Source organism: Panthera uncia (assembly GCF_023721935.1).
Source record: "Panthera uncia isolate 11264 chromosome A1 unlocalized genomic scaffold, Puncia_PCG_1.0 HiC_scaffold_17, whole genome shotgun sequence".
NCBI lineage: Eukaryota > Metazoa > Chordata > Mammalia > Carnivora > Felidae > Panthera > Panthera uncia.
Genome location: NW_026057577.1, coordinates 137,003,598 through 137,022,760, shown reverse-complemented (window position 1 = coordinate 137,022,760; position 19,163 = coordinate 137,003,598). Strand labels below are relative to the sequence as shown.

The 19,163-nt window shown below is 35.7% G+C and overlaps 1 protein-coding gene across 1 annotated transcript in view; it reads right to left on the bottom strand.

The window, feature by feature from the left end:
- Window positions 1-3,575, bottom strand: part of LOC125934697 (cadherin-18) — a 116,418-nt gene extending 112,843 nt beyond the window's left edge. Inside the window, exon 1 of the mRNA XM_049648262.1 lies at window positions 3,416-3,575. Coding sequence (XP_049504219.1) covers window positions 3,416-3,557 — 142 coding nt within the window. The 5' untranslated portion in view covers window positions 3,558-3,575. The remainder of the gene's footprint in view (window positions 1-3,415) is intronic.
- Between the last annotated feature and the right edge of the window lie 15,588 nt (window positions 3,576-19,163).

Sequence of the window (19,163 nt, the reverse complement as noted above, 5' to 3'; positions counted from 1 at the left end):
TCATACCCCAAAAGTTTTCTGTGAAGGAGAACTGGGCATCCCTTGTCCTCTTTGAGTAAAGATTCAAGCCATAGAAGGCCTGATTTGTTCTTTCACTGGGAGACTTGCAAGTGGCTCCCTCCTTAACATTTTCCTGGCCACATGCAGGCATTACCTATAACTGAGCAGTGGCTGTCCTCTCAGATGGGCAAGTACCAACTGGTGTCTATTCTGCCCTCTGCCTCCCTGACCCTGACGGGCAGCCTGCTTCCGCCTGGATCTTTATTTGCCTTGCATCCTAGGCCACTTGGTTTGCAACTCCCTAGTGTAGAGACTTTGTAAAGCAACTTATCAGTCTAGTTCGTTCCTGAGTTTTCAAAGGTATTCAGAGCCAATTTATTTTAAGTTAAAATACAACGATAGGGGCGCCTGGGTGGCTCAGTCCGTTAAGCGTCCGACTTCGGCTCAGGTCATGATCTCGCGGTCTGTGAGTTCGAGCCCCGCGTCGGGCTCTGTGCTAACAGCTCAGAGCCTGGAACCTGTTTCAGAGTCTGTGTCTCCCACTCTCTGACCCTCCCCTGTTCATGCTCTGTCTCTCTCTGTCTCAAAAATAAATAAACATTAAAAAAAAAATAAAATAAAATACAACGATAACCTTAAATTCAGCTATAACAAACTGATATACAAGACATAACAAACTGATTCACTTTCTCGGGGCGTGGTAGGTTAACCGAAGAAAGAAAAAAGGGAAAAATGCTTTGAAGGAATATTTTTGCAAAGTTTTGTGTGCAGGTGTTTATACCAGAGTGGATCGCAGTACTGATGTAAGAACAATGGCTCCTTGAGACAGGTGATGTGAGAAAGAAATCAGAAGGAGACCTGTGAAAATGTTACACATCTGAAGAGATACAAATTACTGGATCCATTTGACGGCTGGATATAATCTTTACATAAGTTGAATTGCATAAAATTTGTGCTTCATAAACACAAGTCCTCATAACATATCACATTTTCCTCTAAGCATTTACAGAGTTTCCCATTACATGGGTAGCCATTTGATGGCTTATGATGATTACAGGTAAATTAAACAATAATTTACTGCAAGCTACTCTTGTTATGGTGACACTAAAATTTTGAAAGTAGCATTGTGCTTAGTGCGATGGGATTACAGATTAAACAATCTCTTCAGCAAGTCAGAGTGTGAGGTTCTGGGTATATAGCATCTCTGTTTCTAAACTCTAAGTGCATCTCACAGCGTGACAGGGTTGAGACCTGTTACTGCCTGAAGAAAGGGAGATCCCCATAGATACACTGAGTTCACTCAGAGAGTATACATGTATTCTGTTTCTTTGTCAGATCAAATACTTGTTTTCATCATAAACTGATATTTCAACAATAACCTTGTTATTAATCAAAATAAGGGGTGCCTGGGTGGTTCAGTCAGTTGAGTTGCTGACTTCGACTCAGGTCATGATCTCTCAGTTCATGAGTTCAAGCCCCACACTGGGCTCGTTGCTGTCAGCACAGAGCCCGCTTGGATCCTCTGTCCATCTCTCTCTCTGCCCCCCCCAAAAATAAATAAACTTTAAAAAATAAAATTATGTATCATTATGCTATATTTATCACAATTACAATTTTCTGTTTATTTTGAAAATCAATTTTAATGGGCTTGTAAATTTAAAAATTAGTTTATGGAGAGAAGGAGGGAGAGGAGGAGGCAGAGAAAGCGTGAGAGATGCTATTTGTATCATGACCAAGCATTTATTGAATTCTGATAGTGTATCACTCAAGTCTCATTCTTTTAGGAACTATGATATTAACATATATCTTTAAAATAGTCATGGTGGGATCTACCTGAAATAGATGAGTTGTTGTTGTAAACTATAATAAAGTTTATGTTTGACTGAGTTTAGCATTATTGTTCATTACATTACAAATTCTTTGAACCTCAGTGACCTTATCCTATAAAAGAATAGCAGTTGTCTTAGAGTGCTGTACATATATATGAACATTGTATGGACCAAGTGATAAAATAAATACAAAAATACAGTGTAATTTGTAAAATGATTTAAAATTTAATTTTGTGGTTTAATGCCAGGTGGACTTATCAATGATTTTTAATTTTCTTCTAAACCTACTTTCTTCATAGAGCAAAGGACACACGAATGAATCAGGTCACACAGTCTATCTCTAGAACCAATATTTTAAAATCGATTCTACCTATGTACTTGACTTGGATATCTTTTTACAGTGGTAGTTTGACAAAATATTAAAATTCAACTCATTCACTCATTGATCTAATAACCATCTATCAAGAGCTGGGCACTGATCTGAACACTTAAATTTACATAGACAATTCAAGCATCATTCTTACTTAGACTCATAGTACCTATGGAAATAAATAAAACATTAAAGTGCCATGTAACAGAAAACAAGGATTTATTAACTGTTAATTCTGCAACAGACTTCAGAGAAAATTTTAAAAGAGCTTATAAACAGAGAAATGTGAGTGTGGAAAATTCTGCGTTGAATCAAGAATGTGCAAGATGTTTTGGGAACAGGCAGTACTCAACTGTGGCTAGCCCAGAGTGTTCAGAGAGAAATAGTAAGAGGAACAGTGAGGGAAGGCATTTCACACATACTCGTGAAGAGCCTGTGTTGACATACCATCGTATCTACTTTATTATAGTTTTTAAACATCATGGATCAGAAGGGCATAGCACCCCTACAGGATTTTTAGGATAATTACAGATTATTGTATAAAATGTCATCCGCAGTTTCTACCACATTAGAAAGAGTAAAAAATATTTCTTTCCCACTATGAGGAAGTCATAAACACCATTTCTTTTCACACTCACGGAACTGACATCTTCTCCCCCTGAATTGTCTGAACGTTTGTGCCCTCCATTCATAAAGTTCATCTTCTACTCTGAGAGCCCACCTTATGGAATTAGCCGCACCTTGCTTCAGGGTGCTGTGTGTGTGTGTGTGTGTGTGTGTGTGTGTGTAGCACATTCATGTATAACATGAAGATTTTTTTTTCAATTTCTGTCACAGAAAGCACATATGCAATTTTATTTTGCAAGGGTAGAATGTTCACCTCAGAATGTATTTTGGATATCTCCCTATATGCCTTAGTAATACATAACTGCTTTAGCAAATGCAAGATATCATTTCTCAGGACCACTGTATCACTTTTAATATTTAATTGTAATGCCAGCTGAAACAATATTTTTTAAACACAGTGACAATTAACCACCAGGTTCAGAAGACAATAAGTGATTTCCTTACTCTTGTTTAGACAAGGGAAATCAGCACAAAAACAAAATATTCCCATTCAAGCGAACAGTGACATGATATTACATATGTAAGTATTTAATTTTGTTTTACGTGCATGAAGAGTGATAAATGTAAATCATAAGAAACGAGTACATACTTTGAGGAAACCGTGGGGGGTTGTCATTGACATCAGTCAGGGTGATGTTGACCGTTGTCGATCCTGAGAGTCCTCCAACTTGCCCAGCCATGTCTTTGGCTTGAATGACCACTGAATAGTGTTCTCTGGCTTCTCTGTCCATATTATGTAAGGCAGTTCTAATAACTCCTGTAACATATTTTAAACAAAACAGTACAGATTATATATTAAATGAGAAGTAGCACAGATGTATCGTTTTTCCCCCATAGTTTCATTGAGCCACAGAGCCAGCTTTTTTTCTGCATATTTTCAGAAGTGCATTTTTAAATGAAATACTTTTGTGAGAAAGCCACTTCTGAGACAAACAGTACCTTAAACATGTTACGAAAACCACCTCATTTGACTCCTTCATTGGCAACCACATGTCTCAAAGCATTCTATTCGTGATAAATTAAGATGCCCATTCTTTTGCGTTGCTTGGGGTGCCTTGCAGAACAGCCCCATGGCCCAAGCTTGTACTTGTGCTGGAATACTAAATATTTCACAAGTTGTGCTCCTCAAAAACGTCAGTTAAGATGATATGAGAAGAGGTTAATTTTCCTCTTTAGAGAAAAATTTACATAGCTTCCTGTCAGGGCTGTCAAAGTTGGATGGTGGAAAACATGGAAGAATTGTGGATACTTGAACAAAGATTATAGACAAGAGTCATTTTAACATTTATCAAGATGAAGAAACTCACTATTTTTATCAGGAAATGACAGCTACAATAAGAACTAGATGTAAGTACCTAAGCAAAATAAAGTAATGAAATTGATTCCAAAAATCACAGGTAAAAGTCACAGGCTTTTTTTCACAGTGCCAAAGGAGACATTAAAGGTAGTCTTTTATGAAGTATTTCTTGGATTCAATAAAGAGATAAAAAATGTTATGTGTTATATCTCCATTTGTATGACACATAAGTACATGTGCACACACACAAATTAGATAGCTTTGTCGATAGAGCCTTAAATTTAAAATGGAAACACATTTTCCAGAGGGCCAAGGACTGTTAACTATATGATAAAAAAAGTCCTCATGTAGATGAGCTATATTATAAATAAGTATATTTGTATATAGATAGATATGTATTTACATTTATATTATATATGCATGTAAAAATATAAACATATTTGCTACTCCATACATAGGACAACATTTAACAACCACCTTTTTACTTTTACTAAAAATATTTGGATCATATTCTTTTTGAGAAGGGACCAATAGCTTTGACCAATCACACCAATGATTAGTTAGCAGTATAATTCATAGGACAGTGGCAATTATAAAAACTGCTCACTGTAGAGCTGAACACAGTTTTACAGACAATATGTTGATGTAATTAAAGAACACAGGGTTGTATGTATATTCAAACTAAAAGTAGTCTTTCAAAGGTGGAAAGGATCAGTCAATCAGTTGTTCAGAACATACAACACTGCAGCAGGTTTTTTTGTTGTTTTACTGAATTGATTATATGTGTAATGACTTTGAGAGGAGAGCCTCAGGAACCAGGAAAAGCGATCCCACAACTTTCAATATTTGTGAATTTTTAATTGAGGGAGTTCAGGAAAATTTTCCTGAAGCTAAATAGAAATGAAAATTATTCTTATCAAAAGAAATTATAATAATATGGTAATAAATGATTCATCTAATTCATGCATATGAAAAAGCCTCAAGCATCCTTAATACAAAGAACAATGTTTTATCACGTATGATAATTATATAAGAAGGAATTGAATCGATGCAGAAATGAACAAGCTGAGAATTTATGAAAATATTTTATGAAAGAAACATATGCTTTCTAATATTTGAAAAAAATAAAGATGTTGTTCTGAAAAGAATACGTTATAAATGGGACATGCCTCTGGTGTGTAGAAGTTTGAGAAGGATAATTTTTTACAATGGAATCTTTAAGTGTCATTTGCTGGATATAAAAATATAATAGCAAAATCAATCATTACAAAGTGAAAGATATAGGGGCGCCTGGGTGGCTCAGTCGGTTAAGCGTCAGACTTCAGCTCAGGTCATGATCTCGCGGTCCGTGGGTTGGAGCTCTGCATCGGGCTCTGTGCTGACAGCTCAGAGCGTGAATCCTGTTTCAGATTCTGTGTCTCCATCTTTCTCTGACCCTCCCCTGTTCAAGCTCTCTCTCTGTCTCAAAAATAAATAAATGTTAAAAAAAAAATTAAAAGAAAAACAAAGTGAAAGATAGATATATTTACACAATTTGAGAGAGAGAGAGAGAGAGAGAGAGAGAGAGAGAGAGAGAGAGAATCCCAAGCAGGCTCCACACTGTCAGTGCAGAGCCCAACATGGGGCTTTGACCCATGAACCCTGAGACTCATGACCTGAGCCGCAATCAAAGGTCAGATGCTTAACCAACAGAGCCACCCAGGCACCCCGATACATTTACACAATTTGAATGTTATTCATTTAAGAGAATCAGAGAAGACAAATCAGCCCAACCCCTGTTTTAGAGTACACATTTCAATAATTTTATTCCATTCCCATTATATCCCTTCTTCTATAATATAGGTGTGTCTGACAGAAAATGAGAAGCTTGCCAGCCACATTTGCTTATAGAAAGAAAACAGTGTATCCAGAATTGACACATACTTCCCAGAAATGACTGTCTACGAACCCTCTGAAACTCAGAGTTCTCTTGAAGGTGCTCCAGTGGATGTGCTTAGCTATGACCTACCCCAAGGGCACATAGGTAAATGGAGAATGCTTGTCAAATTGCTGTAGAATACAGTAATCTTTTTCTAACACATTGCCCAGATGCGTGTAAGTGGGGCAGCCTAGAACACCGCCAATGCACAGTAACTTTTGTCCTTCCAAACAGACTTTTTTAGAGCAGATTTAGGTCCACAGCAAAATTGAGAAGAAAGTACAGTTACCGTCTACCCTCTCCTTATTCCTCCCTTGCTACACGAATACACATTTTCTCCCACTACCAACATCCTGAATTAGAACGGTGCATTTGCTATAATTGATTAACCAACACTGACACATCATTATCACCCAAAGTCCTCAGTTATAGTTTTACTGCCTTGAAATCTTTTCTGATCTACCTATTCATCTCTCCCTCCTTCAATGCCTCGCAGTCATTGATCTTTTTACTTTTTCTGTAACTTTGCCCTTACTATCCCTTTAATTTTGCCTTCTCCAGAAAGTTGATTGTATGTGGTGTTTTCAGATTGTCTTCTTCACTTGGTAATAGACAGTTAAGGATTCTCCATGCCTTTTCATGGCCTGAGAGCTCATTTTGTTTTAGTGCTAAATAATACTGCATTCTTCGGGTATGCAGTTGTTTATACGTTCACCTGCTAACAGACATCTTGGTGGTTTCTGAGTTTTGGTGATTATGAGTGAAACTGCTATAAACACCTGTCTACTGGTTTTTGTTTGGAAATAAGTTTTTAACTCCTTGAGTAAATATCAAGGAGCATAATTACTGGATCACATGGTAAAAGTCTGTTTAGTTTTGTAAGACAATGTCAAACTGTCAAAGTGGCTATCTATTTTGCATTCCTAACAACAGTAAATGAGAGTTCCTGTGGCTTCATATCTTGACCAACATTTGTTGGTCAAGGTTCCAAATTTCGGTCATTGTATTAGGCGTATAGTAGTGTCTTGTTTTCATATTTATTTCCCTGGCAGATGATGTCGGACCATTTTTCAAATTCTTACTCCCATAAATAGGTCTTATTTGGTGAGATGTCTGTTAGGTTTTTTGTCCATTTTGTAAGCTGAGTTGTTTTATTATTGTTGAATTTTAAGAGTTTGTTGTATATTTTATATAACAATCCTTTATGAGATTTGTCTTTTGTAAATACTTTCTGCCGGGACATGATTTATCTCCTCATTCTCTTCACAGTATCTTTCACAGTGTAGAATGAAAACAAAATTTTTTTTTTGGAGTCCAGATTATTATTTCTGTCACAATTCATTATTTTGGTATTGTTTATAAAAAGTCATTGCCACACCCAAGGTCACCTAGTTTTCATCTATGTTACCAAGTAGGAATTGTACTTATCTATTTATCTATCTATCTTTATCTATCTATCTATCTATCTATCTATCTATCTATCATCTATTTAGAGAGAGAGAGACAGGAAGAGCACAAGCAGGGGAGAAAGGCAAAGGGAGAGAGAGAGGATCTTAAACAGGTTCCATGCCCAGTTCAGAGCCCGACATGGGGCTCAGTCCTGCGACCCTGAATCATGATCTGATCTGAAATCAAGAGTCAGGCACTCAACCGAGTCCCTGAGGCATCCTCCAACTTGCAGGAATTTTGAAGTTTTGTGTTTCATATTTAGGTCTCTGATACATCATGAGTTACTTTTTCTAAGGATGTAATGTATATGTCATTTTATTGTTTCTGCATATGATATCAATTCATCTCAAACCATTTACTGAAAAGATGATTTTCTTCCATTGTATTATCTTTGCTCCTTTGTCAGAGATCAGTTGCCTATATGTACAAGGGTCTATCTCTGGAATTTCTATTCATCAACACCACACTCTCTTGATTACTATAGTTTGTAGTAAATCCTAAAGTCAGATAGTATCAGTCTTTCAACTTTGTTTTTCTTCTTAAATATTATCTTGACTATTCTGGGTCTTTGCCTCTACACATTAACTTTAGAATCAGTTTGTCAATATCCACGAAATAACTTGCTGAGATTTGGATTGGCATTCCATCACAGCTATAGATATCACTGGGAAGAATTGACATCTTCACAATATTGAGTCTTCAATTAAGGAACATGAAATATCTGTCCATTTATTTAGTTCTTTGTTTCTTTCATCCTAATTTTGTAGTTTTACTCATAACAATTTTGTATCTACTTTGTTAGATTTATTACTAAGTATTTCTTTTGGAAGGGAGCTAACCTAAATGGCATTATGTTTTAAAATCATTTTCCACTTTTTCGTTGTTGGTATATAAGAAAATCATTTTTATATAACCCTGTATCCTGAAATCTTGCTATAATGCTTATTGGTTCCAGGACGTTTTGTTGTTGTTGTTGATTCCTTAGGATTTTCTACATATACAATTATGTCATCTGTGAACTGAGATCAATTTTTTCTTCTTCACTAATCTGCATAGCTTTTATTTAAGCTAAGTGATAAGATTGTGCATTTTTCAGTAGTAAAATGATAAATGGTATCACTGAATGAAATATTTATTTTTAAAAAATTTTTAAATGTTTATTTTTGAGAGAGAGAGAGGCAGAACGTGAGCAGGGGAGGGGCAGAGAGAGGGAGACACAGAATCCGAAGTGGGTTCCAGGCTCTGAGCCGCAAGCACAGAGCCTGATGTGGGGTCTGAACTCACAGATGGTGAGATTGTGACCTGCCGAAGCCAGATGCTTAACCAATTGAGCTACCCAGGCGACCTTGAATGAATTATTTCTTAAGCAAATGTCACAAATTGTTCCAGAAGAATCGATTAAGTTTAAACAATATAAAACACATTCTAATTTTATAGTTTAAAATACTAGCATATTACCTGATTACTTGCAGATGGATAGCATTGGTTCAAAAAAGTTTTAACATCCCTTATCCAAGATTACAAGATCTTGTAACAAAATCTGAATGTTCCTTCCTGCTCCTTGATCCCTCTCACCCTGCAGAAGACTTCTGTACACACTCCAAGTAGCCAGAATTATCATGAACTCTTCTTGTTCTGTCCATCTATTAAGAGATTAATTCTACCATCATGGATGAACAATCTTTTGTCCATGTTGGTAAACATTTGCATAGATAATCAGTATTAAATTGTTTTTATAAATATTGAGATTTGATAAATTTACTAGAAAATATAAACAATGTTGAAAGAAGATAGGAAAAAATGGCAAACATACTTTCCCAATAATTTGGGAAAGAAATGAAAAGAAAAAGAAAAACAAGTTAAAAAGTAATCATAAGTTACTTTCCATCCTCAATGCTTAGCACAATAGCCAGCTTTTTTACAGAATTAAATATATATTTTGAATAAGAACACACACACACATACACGCACACATACATGTACTTACACTCATATACACACATGTACACACACATGTACACACACATACACATATACATATTGATTTTGCTCCACTTTTCTCAGGATGCTACATTTTAAAATAGTGAAAACATTAAACAAAATTACTTTATGAGTTAAATGTGAAGCTATCTACTCAAAGGGATTTTATGTGCTAGTTTTCCCAAGTCATTTTCAGAATATCCCTGTCTTTGCTTAACTATTAAAGCACTCCCTTTCATTCTAAACAGTGTACCAGTGTGTGTGATCATTTATTCAGTTAGCTTCATTTTTACAATATTGTTAGTGGCTTTCAAACTTGAATTTGATTCAATACTCCCTTGAGATTGCCTTGGACCCAGGCCCTAGGGTCTATGATTTAGTGATTTGGAGTGGGTCTGGCCTACTTACAGCTCTAATTGACTACTGCATTCGTGTGCTTAGGCTGCCCTGAAAAGATACCATAGACTCACTTGCTTAAGCCATAGAGACTTATTTCACACGCTTTTTAGGGACTGGGAAGATCAAGGTGTCAGGTTCCTGGTGAGAGCTCTCTTCCCGGCTTGCAGGCAGCTGCCTTCTCACTATGTTTTCCTATGGCTTTCCCCCAGTTTGTGCACAGGGAGAAAGAAAAACAGAAAGATTGCTCTCTTCGACTTCTTATAAATCCACTAATCCTGTCTTGAGGGCCCCACTCTCATGACCTAATCTAAAACTAATTACCTTAAAATTTTTTTAATGTTTATTTTTGAGAGAGAGAGAGAGAGAGAGAGAGAGAGAGAGAGAGAGTGAGTGTAGGGGAGGGGCAGAGAGAGAGGGAAACACAGAATTCTAAGCAGGCTCCAGGCTCTGAGCTGTCAGCAGAGAGCCCAACGTGGGGCTGGAATCCATAAACTGTGAGATCATGACCTGAGCCAAAGTTTGATGCTCAACTGACTAAGCCACCCAGGGGCCCCTACTGGGAGCTAGAATTTCAACATAATGAATTGGGGTGGGGGGAAGTACACAAACATTCATTCCATCAATGATTTAAGAAATTGGGCCTCAAACAGGGAGACCAAAGAGGCAGACCATTCCAAATAGGTAGGTGGCAGATATGTTTGTTTTTGTTTATTTTTTAATGCTCATTTATTTTAATGGGGGGGGGGGGTCACACAAATTAGTTGAGGGGAGGGGTAAAGAGAAAGGAGAGAGAGAGAATCCCAAGCAGGCTCTACGCTGTCAGCATGGAGCCCAATGTGGGTTCGATCCCATGAACCATGAGGTCATGATGTGAGCAGAAAACGAGTCCACAGTCAACCAACTGAGCCACCCAGGCATCCCAGAAGGTGGCATTTTTAATAAGCAAAGGAACTTACATATAAGACTCATCTGGACAAACTGTAGGATGAATGTATCTCCATACCCACCCACCAGTAATTTTTCTGAAAGTTTATATAGAGGCCTTAGCTGGGTTCAGTCACATATATGGTCTAGACAGTCTCAACAACATATTACTCTCTCAAAGCTGCTTTCTTAAAAACTGTTTCCACTCTGGGAATGGTGGGTGGAAAGCCTATTCCAAGGACAAGAGAGAGAGTGAGGAGCCTCTGATTGCCTGGGTTCAGCTTGTGGGTCAACTGGAGGTACCATCCTCTCACTGACCATGCCCAACAGCCATAACAAGCCCCACAGGTGAGTCCAATGCATGTGGGTCCAGGCCACTTTGAAAAGACAAAACTCAAAAGATGAAGTGCTACCATTATGTATTTACACATTTCTTTACTTTTTATCTCCATCTTGCATTGCCAATAAATGAATATACATATGGGAATACATACATGCACACAGATGACAAATAATATGCAATGGTAATGTTTATTTTTCAAAACTGTGCAGGTTACACTCTTATGCAAGGCTTGGATAAACTATATTTACACAGTCCAAGTAAGAAATCATATTTGTTTGTTTGTTTGTTTGGCTTTTTCTGTGATGTATCCATCTACCTGGCGATTGTACTGTAACTTACTTTTGCCTTCCACATAAACTTAGTATGGACATACTTATCTACAACATGGCCTTTAAGTAAATTTTTAAAGAAAAAATACAGAGCAGCTACATTACCTAAAATTATTTCGTTGTTTGATTATTTTAAAGTAAACTCTGTCCTTTCAATGCATGCTAGGCAACTGGCAATGGCATATTCTGAATGTTTGTTGGATAAGCTTCGCTAGCAATGTTTACTTCAAAAATTTTAACTGGAAATGTTGCCTCTTATTCTCTTGTGATGCTGGGTTGAATCGACAGGATGTGATTACCCTTGTATCATTTTGTTTTGTTTCTTATTAGCTTCCTGGTAAACGATTGCAGGTGCCCCACTGCCTGCAAATTACCTTCTGACTACTGCTTCCCAATCACCATGATATGTAGGGGTCTGTAACTGGGAATACAGTTCTGCTGAATACGAGTTCATAACATTGAAAACTCATCTGTGGTTATAAGCATTACGTGTTGAACCCGACTCACTGGCCTACCATATGTTTTTGTTCCCTGACTGAGGATATTCCTATATAACAATATATTCTCCAAAATGTTTTCTTCCATTTTTATCCACTATAAAGAACTTAAGATGGAAATGTACAAATCTAGTTTTTAGATAATACTACACAAGACTGCAAAATAAAATTCCTACAAGTGAGAACAAATAAACCAGCATGCACATTCAAATCCATACAGAAACACCTAAGGTATGTATTTGCACTTATAAGAGAAACAAGTAAGTTTTCTTCCATGTCTAAACTACCTTATGCACTTTGACTCAAAAGTATGTTTTCTTAATTTGTTCAATTGATGGCTCATTATTTTGAAGTCTATTATATCATTACTTAATGTATATTAAAATATACTGGAGTCCCACTGTTTCCTGAATGTGGTACAAGTGCACTTAGTAACAGAATTACATGGAATGCCAATTATCATGCAACTTTAAGGAAGCCACCTTTGATCTACTGAATCAGAATCCCGGGGAGTGGGCCCAAAGATCAGTATTTGTGGCAAGTTCCTTCTGTGATTCTCATGAATGATCAAATTTGAGATATTCACTTAGAGTTCAGAAGACAAGATATCTGTCCTCAAGATGCTCATTATTTCATTGGAATATCTGTTTCTTTAAAAAAAATGAACTGAGAGATTTAGAAATGTTTAGAAGTTTAATTAGTCATCTTTTACATGATGACACTTAAAATCTTGGTAGTAATAATTCATCTTTCCAACTTCCTTACTGTAGTGTTCTAGGTATCTGGAAGATTCTTTATGTTAGCTATTTGACTGCTGTTTGTTTCAATATTTAGTATATCATGTACTGCTACGTATTCTGTATTTCCCCTTGTGACTTTGTAAGGATAATGTGGCTTCCATAATTTCTTGTCTTCATTGACACTGAATCTATATGTATCCATTAACAACACAGTTCCAGCAATCTATTTTCTTCACTCATCACCAATTCAATATATGCTGAATACGTTTCTGCTCTGTTTAAAATGTGGGATCCAGACACATATAAGACAGAGCTTATGATATTAGAATGTTATGATTAGGGTATTTACTGGTAGGGAAATAGGTATCCAAATCTGTAAAGTTAAGTAATACAGAAAGTGTATTTCATTAAGTGAGAAACAAAATCCAGATTTCAGAGGTCATAGTTATCAAAATGGATGAGTATGGACCAAAGAGTACTTTATGGCAGAATGGAATGTTTGTAGGTTATGGAAGGGTAAATGTAGAAGTAGGATCGCCTTGTAAAGAAGGTGTGTTCATCTTACATGGTCACCTGACATGAACAAAGGATTTTGAATGTATATAGCTATAGGGATTGGATTCATTGGAAAATGATCATAAGAGAATGGTAGGGATTAGGTTCTCAGTGATTCAAATACTCTGTTTCTCTCTTTTGTTCCTCATGGGATTGGTGGTTTGAATAGCTTTGTTGCTGTCCCTGTAAAGTCAAGACTGACTAGGCTTCACTACTAGTCAGATGTTATTACTACTAGCTGTGGCTGAGCAGATGCAAGGTTATCTCTAGAGCAACATTTCCCACATTTGAGACTCTAAAGTGTCAGTGGGTAACAGATTAACTTCAGATATTTATTTCCATTTTTGTTATATAACTGATTTCATTTTTAAAGAAAAAAATATGTATTATATTAAACACTGGCATCCTAGAATTAAAACAAAAACAAAACCCCTCGACATATTTAGCCTCCAGCTATGACTCATGGAATTAACAACCATAAATTCATGAAGGAAGACATTTTTATGCTTTAGTGGGAAGATTCAATTTTCCTCCTCTATATTTTTTCTCTTCCTACCATGAAAATTGATGGTGAAGCATTTTATTTCTCCTGAGGATAAAAGGAGGAAGAATTCACGAGTTTTGAGTACGGACTTAGGTTCTCCTTTCAGGTATATATATCTCATATATTTTCCCCATGCACTTCATGAGAGGAAAAGCTCAAAGCTTAAAAAAAAATTCTCCCTAGACCAGAAACTTACAAAACTTTAAATATAACCCAGGACTTCCTGACATTAAAATCCTAACAGTACAGTGACATTATTTCAAGGAATTAACCTGTGGCGTCTACAAGAGAGGCTTGACCTGTTTTGAAAGAGTGACAAAAGAGAGGGTGGGAGGAGGGAGAGGGAGAAAGGCAGAGAGAAAAGAGAGAGGAACATCATACAAAAGTAAGTGTTACCATCTCTGTGGATTTAGAGTCATAAATCAGACAGATTTAAGGAGAATATAGTTATATTGATCTATCATCAAAGATACTTCTCATTTTGAATGATTTTGACTTTTTTTTCCTATTTTATTTATTTTTATATCTGTTATTGGTGTTTCAATGTGATCTATAACTTCAAAAGATCAGTCTTGCTAGTTAATATATTTAATAACCATACTAATAAAATCACAGGGCTGCCAGGGCATTTGTGAAAGCCAAATAGTTTATATATTTTCAGGCTTTCAGCATGACTACCCCATTCATCAAAAATATAATGAGACAGCACTATACGGAGAAAATAAACTATGGATTTAAAAAAAAAAACCTATCTGGGAATAAATTTCAATGGTGATGATGACAATAATGATGGAACTATGGGCAGTTATTAAGTATTTATTAAGCATTATGAATAATGCTTTATGTTGATCATCACACTAGATTCTCACATCAAATGCCTATGGAAGTTATTCATATTATCCCATTAAAAAAAGGATTATAAGAGTAGAAAGGATAAGAAAACTGCCCAAGGACAGGCAGGTTTGAGATAGCCAACATTCAGTCCGGACAATTAGAATTCAGAGTCTGCTGTCACAATCACTTCCCTATGATTATCTGATTTCTTTTGAGTAAATCAGAGAAAATGCTGCAAAGAGGCTGAAATGGATTTTGGGAATATGTCTGCATCTTGCCAATGTGTTTCAGAAACAATGTCTGGTTGCCTTGCCCTGGCCGGATTCTGATAGCATTGGAATCCAAGTTCTGAATAACGGCAAGAAGATATCAGACAAATAGTGGGAAATTTTGGGTAACTGAAAGATGTGACTCCAAAAGCTAAGGATTGAGTCTTTTGGACAATAGAAGAAAGAGTGGTCAACTTAGAAAGGAAAGATTCATCTTGCTCCAAGAGGCCATTTCCTGTTTATGTTCTTTTTGCAGGGAATCAAATACCAATACTGCTAATCAGGGCTGAACTATGATTGATTTGATGAATGCAGTACAATGGAAGTCACATTATTGCATTTTATGCCCTGGACTTAAAAGTACTGAAAACTTCTCCCTTGGTCTTTGAGAGCCATATGCTGTCATGTAAGTAGTCTAGCTACGCAGCCTGAGAGAGCACATAGAGAAGCCCTGAGATAGAAAGGGCAACGGATCCATCTGAGCTCCTCCAGCTTTTCCCACTGAGGCACTAGGCATATGAGTAGACACATCTTTACGCATCCGTACAAGTCCAGGTATCGACTGAATGCCACCAAGTAACGGGACCAATGCCACATGGATCAAATAATTACTCAGATAAGCCCTGCTAAACTTCCTGATTTCCAAAATCACTGTTGTTTTGAAAACTCCGGGTTTGGGGGTAATTTGCTACACAGCAATGACATTCAAATTTGGAATACACACACACGCACGTGCACACACACACACACACATATGCACACACATACACGTGCACACACATATAATACATGCACACACATTTATTACTCATAGTTGGCATTCTAGATCTACCCCAACATTATTAAATCAAGACTATATATTTCCTCAATATTATTTTTTCTTCCGTTCTTTTCTCTCTCTTCCACCTACCCACCCAAACGTTCTCTCCAGAGTTGGAATGCATATAAACATACATATATATAAACACACACATTTCAAATATTTCTGCTACAGTGCATATAGATATATTCTATTGGTCCAGGTAAAAATTGTATTTGAAAGATAAAAAGAAACTGACCTCCATATAATTGATATGTACTGAACACATGACATATGATTTCTATAAATAATGAAGTTTTAAGATTCTTATCATCTGGAGATGTGCATGCTATGGAAAATAATATTATTTATGATATTTATGAGACTTTATGTATTATTTTTATTTTTATTATTTTATTTTATTTGAGAGAGAGGGCATGAGTGTGAGTGGGGGAGAGGGGCAGAGGGAGAAAGAGAATTTTAAGCAGACTTCATGCTCCGTGTGGAGTCCCAAGAGGGGCGCAGTCCCATAAGCCTGGGATCATGACCTGAGACATAATCAAGAGTCGAACGACTCAACTGACTGAGCCATTCAGGTATCCCTTTTAAGGGATTTTTTAATCAAGAGAATTGGAAACATAATTTCAAAGTCCTAAAATATTAGATAAAAATATTTTATTACTAAATATTGAATGTTTGTAGAAATACTCTACCTTAAATAGAAATGCATTTTTGGGGAAAATAATAATGAAATAATAATTAAAAAGAAATCCAGAAGTACTTAAGTATGATTATTCCAAAATACTTGTTTGCATAATTTATAAAAAATTGATGGCCTCAAAATGCATATACAAATAAGAAATATTAAGTTTATCACATAGATATATTATGCCTATTGAAACGTTGGCATAGTTTTTTTTTTTTTTCTGCTTCTTACTTTCTCCATAATTTATCTATTTTTTCTTCAGTTTTTATTTATGATGCTTAAAACTCATTTAAAAATATAAGATTCTTTATATAGGATTTTTTTTGGTTGTAGTTACCATTTAAGAAAGAATATTTAATATTACTATATTGAAAAATTTGAAATATTTGCTAACTATATGTAAAACCATTAATTAAGAAAAACACTAAAACATTGCTTTATAAATATAAACATATATACCAATGTCTAGTTCTATTAGTAAGGGTATAGTTGAGAACATAGATCCATAAGTAACTCAAAATTGATGATTTCTCTATAGTACCAATTTAAATATTACACTATCTGCTTTCTTGATTTTTAAAAGAAAGTTTTATTTTCTTTTTAGAGTATGGTTTTATTTTATGATTCACTATATCATACTCTAATAATTTAAGAAGGCATTGTTGGGGTGCCTGGGTGTCTCAGTAGGTTGAGCGTCTGACTTTGGCTCAGGTCATGATCTCTTGGTTGGTGGGTTCAAGCCCCACATCAGGCTCTTTGCTGACAGCTCAGAGCCTGCAGCTTGCTTCGGATTCTGTGTCTCCCCCTCTCTCTACCTCTCCCCTGCTTGAGCTCTCTCTCTCTCTCTCAAAAAAATAAACACTAAAAAATAAAATAAAAAAACAAAAAGGCATTGTCATTTTCAATAAGGTGTTTATCACATTATGCATTCCATACGTATGAATATGTATGTATGCACATATATTATAAACACATTTTATATATGTCACATATAACACATATGCAATACGGAAGCAAATTCATATACCCAATCACTAAAATTACTTTAAGATTTCAAGGGTATACACACTTATATGTTTATTTCTTTTGGCACATAATCTAACACTGAATCGTTAAGGCAATGGTGGACAATTCAAGTGACTGAAGTTTTGAGAATAAAAGTTAAAGAATGTTGTCAGAAGATTCAAGTATATTCAAGAAGCAACACAAGAAAACTGCAAATGTAATTTTAGAATATAGTAAACTAATCCCTTGGCCTTCAAACATGGCCATGAATTCTCATTGCTTTTGATCTTTTAAATATAAGTCTAATGTAAAAATATAACAAATTAATCATGCAACCATGCCACTGCCTATATTTTTCTGCAAATTTAAGAATGGTAAGAGGGTAACATGTTTGACAGTATTTGGAGGAAGATATTAGAAGGACTGTGTAAACTTGACTAAGAATTCAATTGTATATGTCTAATTTTCATTAATTTATAGATAAATTTACTATTAATTAGTAATCGATGGGTACCCATTGTGGCTCCAGTATCACTGAGAGGCAATATGGTAGGATCATGTGAACTGGGAAACAAGTTATGAATATCCCTTACTAGCACAGAGGTGAGTCACATAAAGTAATAGGAACATTAAGTAACTCAAAGAAACATGAATGTTTTATAGAAAGAATCTTATTCCTGGGAAAGAAGTTTCCTCATGTGTGAAAGCCTCATCTGTCCACATTCTTGAATGGTTTAAGTGAGCAATAATAGTAGCCAGGGTGTACTCTTACCATCTACTAGATGTAAGTGATGTAGAAAGTTAATAATCTGGTAACATGTTTCACTAGAAGCTAAAGGATAGTAACACAATGTACAACATAGCAGGATGGGTACTACACTCTAATTTAAATGGTAGTCACAAAATACTTGAGTGCTTGAATTATGTAAATGCAAAATGCTGTTGTTTTTACTGTGTGATAGAAAAGTGACATAGGATTTATTACTTTTTTGATTACTAGAGGCATGGAAGCTGAATCCATCAGTATGTGAACAGATATTTGGTCTTTTGATAAAGAGAGTAAACAGAAAGTCCTGAACACATGAAAGATGAGGCTGGAAAGATATTTCTTATAGGATTTGTAGAGTGGGGCTTTTAGCCAGTATGTGAATATTTTTCTAGGAAGGGATTCCTAGGCAAGAAAATGTAGCTAAGGAGCAAACATTAAACATTCGTTTTATTCTCTCTGGCTATACAATTTTACTGTGTTTTCCTAATATTTGGATTCATGGAGTAATATGTTGTTGATGGGTGAAATTGCAACCATGGAAAAGGAAGCAATGATTAAAAAGTGATAAATATGTCATGCTGTTGATTGCTGAGAATACTAGATAATTTGACATGTTGCTCAAATGAGGAACTTGGGTTAATAAGATTTATTGAGAGTCTGCTCAACAGTAGGAACAAAACAACAACAACAATTAAAAGATAGTATCCTGGATATGTTGGGTACAGATATGAACAACCAAATAGTTAACTCAGCTAAAATAGAAAAGTTTCCACCAAATGTTAACTTTTATTCTATTTCTCCAGTGAGCATAAGATCATAAACTGGTAGATTAGTGAAAGCTAACAGGTATTGGAATTCTTAGAGCTCTCTATATTTGTTCTGTGAAAGGTGTAAACACCTCTTTCTTTAATCTTTGCATAACACATGCTATATAATGACTGTCATCTAAAAAAAAAAGTATACAGAACCTGAATTTATTC